Source organism: Biomphalaria glabrata, chromosome 3, assembly GCF_947242115.1.
Source record: "Biomphalaria glabrata chromosome 3, xgBioGlab47.1, whole genome shotgun sequence".
Classification (NCBI taxonomy): domain Eukaryota; kingdom Metazoa; phylum Mollusca; class Gastropoda; family Planorbidae; genus Biomphalaria; species Biomphalaria glabrata.
The window spans coordinates 42,237,276-42,252,025 of record NC_074713.1 but is presented as its reverse complement, the minus strand read 5'-3'; the positions used below and the strand labels follow the sequence as shown (position 1 = coordinate 42,252,025).

General features: G+C 34.2%; 1 protein-coding gene across 5 annotated transcripts in view; it reads left to right on the top strand.

Annotated features, from left to right (window-relative positions):
* The window catches only part of LOC106055370 (unconventional myosin heavy chain 6-like), a 67,070-nt gene that overhangs the window by 42,735 nt on the left and 9,585 nt on the right, over nt 1-14,750 (top strand). The window contains exons 13-33 of one of the 5 annotated variants that reach the window (XM_056025164.1): nt 233-344; nt 512-618; nt 1,008-1,165; nt 2,053-2,091; nt 3,042-3,267; nt 3,764-4,720; nt 5,001-5,114; nt 5,562-5,786; nt 6,438-6,569; nt 6,924-7,082; nt 7,496-7,566; nt 7,727-7,916; nt 8,457-8,642; nt 8,739-9,143; nt 9,790-9,929; nt 10,302-10,498; nt 10,902-11,024; nt 11,967-11,990; nt 13,572-13,738; nt 14,323-14,399; nt 14,525-14,606. In XM_056025164.1, coding sequence (XP_055881139.1) covers nt 233-344; nt 512-618; nt 1,008-1,165; nt 2,053-2,091; nt 3,042-3,267; nt 3,764-4,720; nt 5,001-5,114; nt 5,562-5,786; nt 6,438-6,569; nt 6,924-7,082; nt 7,496-7,566; nt 7,727-7,916; nt 8,457-8,642; nt 8,739-9,143; nt 9,790-9,929; nt 10,302-10,498; nt 10,902-11,024; nt 11,967-11,990; nt 13,572-13,738; nt 14,323-14,399; nt 14,525-14,606 — 3,891 coding nt within the window. Of the gene's footprint in view, nt 1-232; nt 345-511; nt 619-1,007; nt 1,166-2,052; nt 2,092-3,041; nt 3,268-3,763; nt 4,721-5,000; nt 5,115-5,561; nt 5,787-6,437; nt 6,570-6,923; nt 7,083-7,495; nt 7,567-7,726; nt 7,917-8,456; nt 8,643-8,738; nt 9,144-9,789; nt 9,930-10,301; nt 10,499-10,901; nt 11,025-11,961; nt 11,991-13,571; nt 13,739-14,322; nt 14,400-14,524; nt 14,607-14,750 lie in introns of those variants that run through there. The other 4 variants (XM_056025166.1, XM_056025165.1, XM_056025168.1 and 1 more) reach the window with 4 other exon arrangements.

The following is a 14,750-nucleotide window of genomic DNA, read 5'->3' as shown; positions in this document are numbered from 1 at the left end:
TGGTGCCTGGTGATTTAAGATTCCCAACCTGTGACAGCAGCTGTGTATCAAGGATTGGTCTCTTTAGTTACACAAAAAGTTGCAAAGGGAAAAAATTGTCTCTTGAGACATAAAATGCCACAGATAATATTATGATTTTTGATGTAACATTATCTGACTGCACTTGAAAGTGCTAGTTTTCAAGTTCTTTTTATATTTTTTATTAAACTTCTATGTTAATTATGTTACTTAGGTGTTTATGAAAAACAGTGTGTTTGAGCCCTTAGAAGAACAGAGGCAGAGCTTATTAAAAAGAAAGGCAATATACATTCAGAAAATGTGGCGTGGATTTGTTTGTTGGAGAGGTAACATCCAAGATGTCTTGTAGATATATATGTTTTTATACTAAAATCATTTCTTTATTTCTTTTTATTGAACAAGTCTATTTTAAATATGTTTACTTAATTGCTTACTTCCCTTGATTATTTTATGTCCATTTATAGCTTGCACAATTTTGTGTTATTTATTATAGACTACAACAGAAAAAAACAAGCAGTCCTTATTTTGCAAGACAGTTTTCGATCTTTCAGACTTCGTTTGGATTTCTTACGTAAGAGAAGAGCTGCCATAACTCTGCAGGTTTGGTCTATTTTATTTTTGTTTTTTCTTAGTGTTGAAATATACTTGAAATAAATAGTAAGTGCAGCTGTCTGCTGCTAAACCACAGATCACTTCATTAGATCCTGATAGGATGATTTGAGATATTATAACACAATGCCTCTCAACTTACATAGGTACCAGATTTAGGTCAGGAAAATTACAGATGAAAACTTATTTTGCTATCCACATAACATACATCTTTTCTAATCATAAGCCTTGTAATGGGTGAACTTGTTCTGCCCAGCAAACCTTAAAGTATAAAGGGGTCAAATATGAAGCATATCTAAGTAAATCTCACTTGAGATTTTCTTTAAGTCTTCCTGTCGTTCATGCCTCTGAATACATTAGTATCTACTGTGTTCTTCCAGGCTTGTTACAGGGGAAGACTGGCTCGTAAGCTGGCTCGAGAAATACGAGTTCGCAAGCAGCAAGAAGAAGAGAGAAAGAGGCTGGAGGAAATAGAGAAAGAGAGACAGAACAGAGAAAAAGAATCAGAGGATCAGCTTGCCATTGACGAAGCACTCAGGTGGGTCAAGGTCATTGATTACTCACCATTCAACTTTTAAAAAATCTATCGTATGAATTTGTTGTAGCACCAGTATTGATAGCTTCCTATCCACTGAGGTAATATGTCATGCAATTCACATTGATGGCTGTTGGGGTTTTATATTGTGTACTTGTGTAAAAGAACAGATTTTTTTTTTATTTCCTAACATGCATTAAATCTGTAAAAGTATTACAAAGAAAGTGATCTATATGTAATTCAAAGATCTCTTCAGACCTTCTAACTACCTTTCATCATACAAACAGTAATAATAAGTTGCATCCAAATATTTATGGAACTAAACTTAACATTTTTTTGACATTTATATGTCATGTCAGCACAATAACAACTATATCAAGTCACATTTATCATGCAACATTGTAACTGCTACATTAAAAGTGCTTGATTGATGAAGGTATCCATTATATTAAATAACCTTGACTTTAAATGAAAACTGATCTTAATATCATGTATTGGAATAATAATTAACCACTACCATATTTTAACCAAACCATTCATCTAGGATCATGTTAGCCATCTAGACATTTTTATCAACGTCATGACTACTGTGTCGTAATGCATTGTCCTGTTTCTTTGTTACATCTAGTTGGAGGAGTTGTCTGCTATTTAGAAACTAGATTCTTGCCTCTTCAAACTTTATTTTTATACACATCATTCCTGACTTTACTGTTGGTACGTCTTAGAATGTTTCAAATAATGATAATTGAACTTTAACAAAGAAAACAGAACAGGACAACTATACTGACAATACTATTAAAATTCTGTAAATTTTGCCATGGAAGGATGTATTGCTACCGTAGTCTAGTAATAACTTTTAGCTTTAATCCTATTACTGCTGACTGTTCCAGGAAAATGAAAAAGAGACAATCTTGGCAGATAATCTTGAGGTATAGCAGTTCTCCATTGATGTGAGATAAATGGCTTCCCATTGCTTTAATGTTCAGTGTTCACCTGCCAGTTGTTTTTGTTATTCAATGTTGTTTAGAATCATTTCACACTTTTTTTTACTTTGTAGGAATAGCATGGTCATTGTTGGTGACAATTATTGGTGTTCATTCATTCCTCATAGATGTGTGTTGTTGTTTTAGTTCAGCTTCTGACACGCGAATCAGTTCTACATTGTTTTAGGTCACATTAGAGAGAACAGAGTAAATGTAAAGCTTACTAAATGACAGCTGCATATCATTTTTGACACTCCTAACAAATTAATGTCAACCTTAGCTAAAGACAGTTAGGTTTGCAGACAGTTGTCATTATGTTTCATGAATGTCTGATAAAGTTTAAGCTTGCAGACAGCTGTAATTGTGACTTGCCAAGACACTTCTAACATGAAAGTTTGGTCACTTTATCATAGCTTAAACTTGCAGACATTTGTATTTGTGACTTGCTGAGACATTTGTAACATGAATGCCAGATATTATAAACCCAAAATAACTCCTTTAAGAGATTGAATGACAAGCTGAGATTAGGTGAATAACATGCTTAAATGACTGCTACAATATGTCTTTGCTCTACAGAATGGCTTCCCTATATTAATGTTGCATGATGCCATTGTATATTTAGTCTAGTTTCACTAAATGTCTTTTTTTAAATTGGAATTTGAAACTTATGTTTTCCTTACAGTTTGTAATCTACTAATATAATACTAGCAATCAACCTGCTGAGTCTTGAAGGTTTGTAGGTAGGGGGCGCTGTCTGTAAAGCTTTGAATGACTTTAATAAGTGAAGAAAACTAGAAAGAGAAATCCTTTAGGCTGATATTGTTGTGTGTATATTTGAGCTTTTTTATGGAACAGTACTGAGATGTCACTGAAATGATGTTATTATTCTGATGCAGACAATCCCAGCTTGAACTGGAGTCACTGACACACCTGATTGAGTCTATGTGGACTCACTGTCAACCTGCTGTCACTGCTTCCAATCTTGACCTCGATGTCATGTTTGATTTCTTGAAAGAAGAGCGTCATGAAATCAAAGGAGTGGGCGCTGCTAAGGAGGCAGAGCTGAAGAAGATTAATGAGGAGTTCAGTTCCTTGGATCATCTCTGGAAAGAAGCTGAGAAAGTAAGAAAACTCATGAATTTCAATCACATACTGCTAATAATATATACATTTTTATTCCAATTTTCAAGATTGTATAGGATTTCTCTCCTTTTCTTAGCTCTTATTACTTAACTTTAGCTAAAAGTAATTTCAAATTTATTTTGTTTCTTCTAGTGACCTAATAAAATACTACATGAAGACATGTCTTGATGCTAGGTTTTATTGAACAAGAATGACAAAACTGTTCACAATAACACAGTACACACACACACACAAGCTGACCTGGACACCATGACATTTTGACACACTAGAACAGATCAGTTCACAACACACAACAAGAAATATAAATACACAACATTTCTGGGCCAATGTTTTGTTCTCATACTTTGGAATGTAGGCAGAAAAATAAAACGTTTTGCTAACAGGTGAAGAGTATAAAGGATATATTGGTGTGCAATTTTGTTTAGCCTATGTAAAATTGATTAAATGACTAAGAAAGTGTGCATTTGTTTTCCAGGAATTTAAGGCTAATCATGAGCAGGAGATTGAGCAAGCTCTGAGAGCTGTGGATAAGACCATTGAAGAATTTGACAGTTCTGGCTCTGATTCAAGGCCGACTTCAGAACTTATGAATTTGGGACAGGCTCCACCCCCTCCTCCCCCACCACCACCAGGGTTGCAGGCGCCAAATACTATCCCCCCACCCCCACCACCACCTGGCTCAGTGTCAGGACCCCCTCCTCCCCCACCACCTCCGCCACCACCGCCCCCTTCATCAGAGAAAATGGACAGAACCGTTGAACTTCCAACACCTTTGACACCACCCCCTGGGGTCAGCCAAGCTACAGCTTTTATTTCTTCTTATATAACCATGCCGCCTCCATCACTCAGGGATAAAGGGACTGTACCACCCCCTCCACCTCCTCGGATATCATCTGCCACTACCGGAGATATCCCCCCTCCTCCACCCCTCTCTGATCTTTCCAACTTGCCAAATGGAGATCCACTACCTCCTCCTCCTGCTGAAGAAAACCCTTATGCTGAGCTTAAAGAAGTCCATCAAAGCATTCATGACACTTTGGTCAATGGAGGCTTTCAGACCCCAGGACCAACTCCGCCTGCAGTGCCACCCATACCACGCAGCTTCCCACCATCTGTGCCCAGCACGCCTCGCTCCAGCATGGCTCTCAGGATAAGTGCTTCCCATGAACTCAACCTTCCTCGCAAAGATGCTGAGCTAGGTCAGCTGTCCCCAACCACCAAGGAGAGACTCAGTTTCTTGATGTCTCACCCATCTTTAGAAGTGTTGAGCCCACACTCTGAGTCTTCCCCTCTCCAAGAAAGTATTCCAGAACCTGATGCCCTCTATGACATATTGGAGTATGCAGAAAAATATTTCAATGATCACGAGAGAGATTTTGGTGGCATTCTATTAAAAAGTATAAAAAAACGAGCCAAACAGTCCTCATTTAGTGTAAGTTTCATAATTAATACTTCTTTTTGTATAATGCTTTTCTATACAAACATAACAGTATTATGTAATTGTTTTGTTTGTTACATAACTTATGAATATTACTTCCTGATGATAATAATAACATTGTTATCTTTACTTAATTTGAATTCTTCTGATAGCTGGTTAAAACAAATATTTTTATAATAAATGCACTAAAAAAACACTTAAGCTTGTAATTAATTTGTGTTTTCACAAATAGAGAAAAAGTGATCCCCAAATTTATTATTAATTCTCTATGCAGGAAAATGTAACCAAAGAAGAAATGTTACGTTACTGTAAAAGTGGTCTGATCCCTACATCACATCTACATCTCCATGATGCAGAAAACATCCATCAGGCTTGCAATATTTTCAGGGTAAATATGTTTCAGAGCCTAAACTAGTTTTTCATCTAAATTTTATTTTAGAAATTTCATGTATACATACACACAGAAAATTATATAACCCATAAATTTTACTAAATTAAATTTAAATCTTGAAATATTTAGTTAAAGCTATTGAATGTATTAAATCATTTCTATACTTTTATTGAGTCCTTTTTCTAATGAATGTTTTGTTGACCTTTTAAGCTGCTATATTTGAAATACAAGCAAACATTCTGTTTTAAATCTTAATGCTATGATTGTACAGAGTTTAAGTTTTCATTAATGGCTTTGTAGTTGCAAATGATTTCAGTAATGCAAGTCTTCAAACAATTAGAATAGTTGTTAAGTTAAAGACCAGATAAAACTTTTTAAACAATGTTTGTATAATAGATGTAAGAAGTCAGCCAAGTTTTAAAACCCAGATTTATATATGCACAGGAAATAACAAGATACATGAGAGATGAAGCTAAAGATGAAGCAGCCATAAGCATTATCCAGATGGTGATAAAGACTGGCATAGACAGGATAGAGTTGAGGGATGAGATCCTGATTCAGTTGCTGAGACAGACCAATGACAATCCTGAGCCTGAGGCATTGAAGCAAGCTTGGATACTGATGTGTCTGTGTACTGCAGCATTCTCTCCCAGCAAGAACTTGCATAAGGTACGTTGTTCAGTGTGGAACAAAACATTTGTTTACATTTTCAGTTTTTAGATCATACATGTTAGTACATACATAGAAGTAAAACCCAAATTGATGTAGACGGTATGAAAATAAATGAGTTAGTATGTCAATACAACCAGAGCAACAGTGCTTTGGAAATAAAAATGGTTGTCAACTTTTTCATTAGTCTTGAACAATGAAACAATTTTCTTTTTTGTTGTTGATTTTTTGTTGTTCTCAAACAAATTTCATTTTAGAATTATGTTTTAACTTCTGAGTAAAAAAAAAAAGGAATTAAAAATCTTCAAAACCTTGCTGTGCAGAAGCTGTTTTATGACATTATGACAAGCCCAATGTTTAACCACTTCTTTACCACTCAGCTAACAACTGCTTCTCTTTACGGTAGAAGTGGTGGTAGGATAGTTTTAGAAATACAGCACTGAGTTACCTAAATTATTGTATTTTTGAATGTGTATGGTGGGAGGGGTTGTGTTTTTTTTACTTAGAAATGGGTTTATTCTGTTCTTTCACTTTAAATTATACAAAATGTATTCTTTTTTTTCTTTTGTTTGCTATTTTGAAACAATATAGTGTGTCCCCATTCATTCTTTATATTATCTTTCTCCGTTCAATGTATATATTTTATTGCAGTATCTCCTGTCTTATGTGAAGCGTTGTTGTTCTGACCCTGTGGGAGGAAGATATGCCATGACCTGTTATAAACAGCTGACTGTGCCTCGTGCTACCACTCGCAAACTGCCACCCTCCACTGTGGAGATATTAGTGAGTTATGTTTATCATTACTTCTGATTTTTACAAATTATATTTTACCTAATTAATCATTTGTTAATCTCAGCTCTTGATATGGGGTTTACTCTTGCATGAAAAAAAATGGCATAAATTAAAATTTATTTCCAATAAATCATTCTATTTTAAACAATTTTTAATGTGTATCAATATTGTTTTGTTTGATGGCATTTTTCTGCCTACAAGAGACAATGGTGGTTACTTGTGTTCTAAATGTTTTACACTCACTTATTCTTTGTCAAATGCCTGTATAGTTTAGTTAGTGTGCTTTAATGCCTGTATATTTTGGTGAGTGTGCCATAAGTCCTCTTTATTTCTGTCTCCTCCTAGAGTGTACATAACCTAAGTCCTATAGTTTGTAAAGTTTTCTTTATGGATGGCAAGACTAAAGCAGTCAGCCTAAACTCAGTGGACACTACACAGGATGTTCTAATCAAAGTGGCCAAAAGAATTGGCCTTCAGTCTGTGGAAGGCTGGGCGCTGTATGAGGTAAGTACTAACAGAGATCATATTAACAATAGTCCTACTAGACATTTCATATAAAGTTGTTGTTTTTTATTTTTTAACTAGCTATTTGTAAATCCAATAGCTAATTTACAAATATTTGGCAGGTTGAGAAATTTTAATTTGTATGTCTATATTAAAAGACTGCATGGACAATTTTTAAAATAGAAATGACTGAAGATATTTATATTTGAGTTGCTGTCAGACAATTTGATCTCTTTACAAGTTTTTATCCTATTGGAAAAATATTTAGTTCTTGAAACTATTTATTATAAATTATAAACTTCTCCATTAAACCAGTATCAGCCAGTATTTTATGTGTGCTATATGAATTAGAAATTGCACTCAAGTTACTGAATCACTGAATATCTTATGTTTTTTTTAAACTGTATTTAAAGGCAAATAAAGACACAGAGAGATTTATTCGCAGTTATGAATACATTGCTGATATTCTAGCTCAATGGGAAGGGTAAGTACTATGTCCTCCTTCACACACGCACATGGATTTCTCTGGACCTACTAAGTATTTGAAGCTAGTGTATGATTTACACTTGAGAATCTTTCAGTTTGTAAAATAGCCTGTATCTATGACAATGACTCATTTTGAAATCATTTCTATTTGTTGTCAGTGCTGATCACCTGTCCATACAGCCCACAAAGTATGAGACTGTCTCAAGGAAAGGTCCTAAACTTGCACTGGGGGGATCCGACAGCAAATTGTTGTTTAGAAAACGTGTTTACAGACATGTTCATGACATTCCTAATGATCCAATTGAATATCATCTGCTGTATGCTGAAGCTGTGCACAAAGTTGTCAAGGTAGGATTACTCTCTTCAAGCTAACTTTGAAGTGCATGCCTGAGATCAATAGTAAATATAGTTCTCATCAGATCTTTCTGCTCTAGAATGAACTATTGTTTGAGGGGAACTGAAGCTCAGATCAAAGCAGATCTTAAATTAGCTTCACAAAGATGGAATTAATTTCTGTCTCACAATTCAGAAAGTTTATACACATACTTAGATAATTATTTTGTTAAAATTCATTTTAAAATATTGGTTGATTTGATTTGACTGGGACTTATGGAGAAACAAATCCCAACTCTGTATTTATTTCTAGGGCTTATCTCTTTTTTCTTACTAGTAGACTGAGTCAAACAACTTAGAAAAAAATAATTTGCTTGATTGCTTTATTTCTTTGAGTGAGAACTGTAATTGTTCATCCTGTTGAATGCAGTTGATGAAGTGCTTTTATACTAAGTGCTTATATTTGAAGATACTTTGACCTTCAGCCAAGTTTGTCCTTCATCCTGGTGAGAAATTAATCTGGTTGTAACCTTGACCCTCTCCATCTTTTTCTAGTTTGACGAGTACAGCGTCTCTGACAAGGTGGGTCTTCAACTGGCAGGTCTGCAGGCTCAGGTCATCTGGGGTCGCTATGAGCCTAACAAAGAATTCAGATACAGTGAGGCTGACCAGTACCTTTGTAAGAGAATTCTGGCCTCATCTGGAAGAAACTGGTCCCAGGAAGTTGCTAAAGCACACATGGTAGTGTAACTTTTTTCAAAAGCTGACGTTGTGTAAAACAACTCATTAAAAAGAAATAAAGCTAAACCTGTCACATTTTTTTTTCTTTTCTTTCAGCATTATGGGGGAGATAAGAGTGATTTAGAGGCTAAAGTCTGGTACTTAACCTGTGTCAAACAGTTTGCGCTCTACGGTTGCACACTATTTCCCATCATGCATAAAGGCATGTGGTCTCACACGAGTGAGTCCCTCCTGGCCATCAATATGGATGGTGTGAAGTTTGTACGATCTAAAGACAAGTCTGTGATTCATGACTTCAAGTATTCTGACATTGAGTCCATCCAGATTGACTCCAATGAGAACTATATCACTCTTGAGCTCTACAACTCTGCCCAGTCAGGCATTGCCCAGAAGACATTTGTTTTTGAGACAAGCCAAAAAGAGGACGTGGGTCATTTGATAGCTTCCTACTCACCCACACATGCTTCCTGGATGAAGTCAGATAATGACAGCATGAAGAAGGTATAAAACAATTTTTATTTCTTGCTTATAGATTTGTTACAGTATTGTGAGATGTGTATTGTGTAACACACCGGCAAATTTCCCCTGTAAGTAAAGTTCCCCTTTCACACCTTGTGATCTATAGGGCAGATGGTGTTAAGGTCAGGGTGTCGGGTGGTCAGCACAATTAAAGCCCAGTACCCATTAGAGATGGGTGGACTCAAGCACACCCTGAAAATCCTGAAATTCAAAATCCCAGTCTTCACTTAGATAGGACCCCAGGTTTGGAAGCCAAGCGCTTAACCACTCAGCCACAGTGCCCCCTTTCCCTGTAAAATATTTGTAAAAAATGTATAATGGTAGAGTGGTTTGGTGTTTGGCTGCTTACTTAAATGTGCACACACTGAAAGTTGTCTGTCTGGATGATGTGAGACAAGGGCAAAGTTCACTAGTCCTTAGTTTTAACTTCCAGAACATGTGTTGTCTTAATGGTTGTGTCCAGTTCTGATTAAAAATATTAAATCATCTTGGGACAAGACAAAGTAAATAATTCATCATCACTGCATTTTGCCTCCTTGACATAATGACATAGTAATCTGCCTTTTAAATGTATTTTTAAGTTACTATTGTTCTGAAGTAACATTTGTGTTATGTATTTGTATTGCAGCAAATGAAGATGTCAGACGAGGATAAACTGAAGCTTTATGAAGAATTAGTCCGGTGTAGGAAAGCTCTTTCAGAAACTAGACTGTTGCAGAGACCAGCACAAGACTTTGGTTCTGGCTTTTTAAGAAATACTTTGAGAAGGTTAGTATTGTGTGCTGAATCAATCTCAACAGTTAGTTTAAAGTTCTTGACACATATTGATAAATATTATCTATGAACTTACATTTCATTGAAATGTCTTTAGAAACTAAATTTCTTAAAATAATAGATTTTCAAATCATTTTATACAAAAAAAAATAATTCTAAAAGTGAAATATATCTAGAAAAAGTTCAACACATTATTGGGCTGCACATTTGAGTCAGAGGAAGAATTTTAAACAGACTTTTGTTTCAATTAAACCATGATCTAAAAAAAAATTAAGTGCATTATTAAATCTTCAAATTTTTTTTCCTTTGTTCTCCCTTAATTAGTTGTATTGCAGTGACATTTTTGTTTATGATCTCTGTTTGTAGGTTGACCAAATCTAAACTGGACAAACTGAGAAGTTTGTCTAGTAGTGATGCAAGTACAAACTTTGGTCTAGACTTTTGGTCCTACACCAAGACTGTGATCAAACAAAGTTTGACTATCATCCATGATCCCAGCTTGGAGGAATCTGCAGTCAAAATGTTTAATCAAATTTTGATTTATGCTGGCATAGAAGAAGCTGGTAAGTGGAAACTGGAGTTTATCATACTTGTTCTAGTAGGAAAAATAATGACTAGAACATACTGTGAAGTGCGGTGATGTTGTGGCTTAGCATATAGTGTCCAAAACATAAGTCTTTTGTTGATGTTGGAATTTTTACTTCAGGTTTTCAGGATGTCCCAGGGTCCACCCTATAAGTATTTCACCTTTGTTGGCAAAGTTAAAGCAGTTGGTAGTTTTCATAATGAGGACAATTTGTTTCAACCTGTTATCTTGATATCACCTGGAACTCTCAAAGAAAAACATTCCTTTCTCTTTTTAATAAAGAAACTAGTGATGATGCTGTTATTGTTTTTTTAATGTTGATAATTTAGTTCCCATATTTAAAGATGCCATTCCTACCTAAAATGAATGTATCCTTTCAGAAAATACCAATGAGGCTGAAAAAAGCAACATGGTTCAACAACTGATGCAGAAATGTTTGGAAAGTGATTTCATCTGCAATGAGTTCTACATGCAACTTGTGAAACAGACCACTGATCATCCAGGTAAGAGTTTCTTTCTCTTTAGGTTTAGTTAGACTGTGTCAATGTGCCTGTCTTTCAGTGGTGGTTTAGTTAGACTGTGTCAGTGTGTGTCTGTGTTTCAGTGGTGGTTTAGCTGGACAGTCAAGACATGTTTGAAGTTCTCACACCTCTTTGTATTCAAATTTCACTGCTACAGATTTATTCGCATCTTTGTATCATGACCTATATTTATGTGAATAAATTGGAATCTAATTCCTAACTAAATTACATTTGAAGATTTTTTTACTTATGTAGCATCAAGCTTTTCTTCTTGCCAGGATAAAAGAAAATATTTTATTTTCCATGAAGTTTTCTCCCTAATTAGATGTTTATTTTGTGGTGAATTTACAATCATAAATACATTATGAAGATGCAAGTGTAAATCAAGACGTGCACATTTCATTATAGTGATTTTACAGATCTGAATTTACAAAAACACCTGTATCCTAGTGCCTTGACTTTTCACTATCCACCTAAAACTTTTAATTGATCAGGATTGACAAGTCTTGACTGTTTATTGGTGTAGTTTTTTTTGTGTACACAGCTCTCTTGATGAAAGTCACTAGCATGATTTGTTTGTAGATTGTCAGCACAATTGTTGAAATTATGTGTCACATTTTTATAAAATGTCCTGATAAATATTTTAAATGCACGGATATTTTAATTGTTACATGCTTGCATTTTAATCACACGAGCATTTCTCTCTCCTGAACATAATGAGCACCAGTGTTAGACATATCAATGAACTAAACAGAAGCAGAAGTGGCGAATGTTTTGTTGACTGTTTAGAACTGTTTGCTTGTTCATTGTTGTACTAAATGTGAATTTGATGTGCATATAGGTTTAGACTTGATTTGTATGATCACTTCCTATCAGGCTTATTGTGCAATGTAAATACAATGTAATGTTTCTTGGCCAGGGCAGATAAGAAATATAACCTCAAGCCAGGTAAGATTTCAAATAAATCTCCCCCCCCCCCCCCATCTTTTTTTTTTCTTTGGCAAAGTTTTTCACTTAGCGTTTTTTTTTTAATAATCTAACATAACTTTTATTTAGAAGATTATCAGAGCAATACATCTTTAAACAGTTGGGGTTTTTTTTGTAAATCAAGTACATATTTTTTAACTAAAATATTTAATTGAATTTTGTGACATATATTAAGAAATGACAAAGTTACTTATAAACATGAAATTAAAATATTTCTTACTAACAATAAAACTCATAAACTTAACATCTCTAACTTATTAAGTACTAACATCACATATCACAACTGTGTAATTACTAACTTATATCTGGCATAATATATGAAATAGAAGTTGTAATATATATCTACACTTGCATCCTATAGTCTTGTGATTTGAGTTTTATCTGATGACTTGGACATTTCATTCATTTAACAATCTTGATCTGCTAACCCTCAGGTGTGGACTTGGTCTCACTTCACCTCAATGATGTATTCAATTTCTTACAACTTTTCAGTTTTTTGTTTTGCATTGGGGGTTTCTTTTTTGTTCACACCAATTTTGACTAGTCTTTTACTTTGTTCCTCATCCACTAACCAGAACAAACAAGTAATAATCCATTGAGTTTTTTGGATGCTGCTCAAAGTATAAAACTAGATATAAACCAAAGACGTTGAATTCAATAATGAAGTAACTAAATAAGAATATAAGTAAAACTTCATTGTAACAGTAAATTCTTTTTTTTTTATTATATGATGGTTACTCCTATGGTCAACTTGGTACCATTTTATTATGATTAGATATAGAAGCTTACTATTAAGGATAGTATTAGTCATTGATAAGTTGAGCCACTGTCAATATTACTATTGTTTAGGTCTAGCTTGATTTATGATTGTCTTTTTGAATGAAATAAAATAATAAGCCCAAAGGATACAAGGAGAAAGAAAGTTTCTTTTATTATTTATTCTATTTGATGAGACTTTTATGAAAACATTTCTAGTAACCATAGAAACAATACTTTGCATCCTTATCATGAACTAATTTTGTGCTTATTACATCAGTATTTCGTTTTTCTTTTCTCATAAATTTATTCATTTTAAAATTAATTAATTAATGTATTAGTTAATTTAAAGAGACCAAAAATAAAAGCACTATTAAACTACCCATGTATATTTTCTCTGAATTTGTATCATGAAATCTATTTCAGAGGGGTATTATCAGTGCTTTTTTTTTTATGGTACAAACTGGCACAGCGTAACAGCATTTTTTTCATTGTGGGGGAAAAAAATTTACTTTTATTGTATTTTAATGTTTATTATTAATTTATTGCTAGTTAAAAGTTAGGCCATCCATCACTGAGTACCGGCACCTAATTTTTTACAAAAAAAGCACTGGGTATTATTAAAGTGTGGGATTTTTAAAAAATTGCAGGTATTAAAGGGATGAATGTAGAAACAGTTCTGAGTTTAATATATTACATTGTTATGCTAAAATAATTGGCTATCAGCTCTGCCTGTTCATTTTTGACTCACCTTTGTATAAAATGTAACATTTTTATTTTCTTCAGATCCAAACAGTACTGTAAATTGCCGCAGTTGGCAGCTGATGGCTGTGACCACTAGTACTCTGGCTCCTGCCAACATGAGAGTCCACAAGTATGTTCAATGTCACCTGAAGAAGTGCTCTATGGATACTACAACAGAAGAAGGAAAGTATGCCAGGTTCTCATTGAAGGTAAGATAAATGTGGATAAACTGTGACTTTAATACAGGATTCATTATAAAAGGCCTACCATCTTTTCAATTAAATCAGACTGAAACAATGAATGTCTGACTAATTATAGTATAGCATTTTATTCTGAGTAAGTGGCCACATTCTAACATCAGTGCATTTATAACAATGGAATATACTACACTTCTACCTGTTTTTAAGTCCAATACTCAGTGGCCACACTTTAACATCATTGCATTTATAACATTGAAGTACCCTTCACTTGTACCCTGGGTGTGGGGTACATATGTCTTTCAGAGATCCCTGCGCCCCTTCATTTACTCATCTTGTGCTGTACTTTTCTCTCGAAACAATCTGAAGGTCTTTTCACTCATGAGTAATAATATAAAATCATAATTAACACTGAACAATATTTTGGTCTCTCGAGAAGGTAGGCCATCTCACTGACATTGTATTTTTCTTGTAAAATTATTTAATATTCATGTTGTTTTTTTTATTTATTTTAAATCTTTCATGCTTTATGTGTTTGTTAAATTTAATTATAATAAGACTAATTTAAAAAAACAAATTTTACAAAATATTTCCAGTGCCTAAACAGAACTGCTGAAAAGAAACGCAGAAAATTTGCACCGTCACTTAAAGAAATTCATGCAGTCATACAAAGGTACTAAATGAAGTGATGAATTTAGGTCTCTAAAATAAAGCTGAACATGTACATACTTACCTCTAACATTTTCAGTAAATTCAAAACTTTTGAACTCAATTTCCATTTCTTGTCTTTTCACCCAGGAAACCAATCACCCAGAAGGTTTTCTTCCTCAATGGGGAACAAAGAATTATTGAATTTGATTCAGCAGGAACATGTGGGGAGGTAAGAAGTGGAAGAGATTATCTTTGATTAGTTATTATTTAATATGTATTAATTCAAATCTCCCCCCCCTTTTCCTCCTTTCTATTGATGATACTTTAATCATGACTGAAAAATCAATGAAAGTAATGAAGCTATGACATTTTA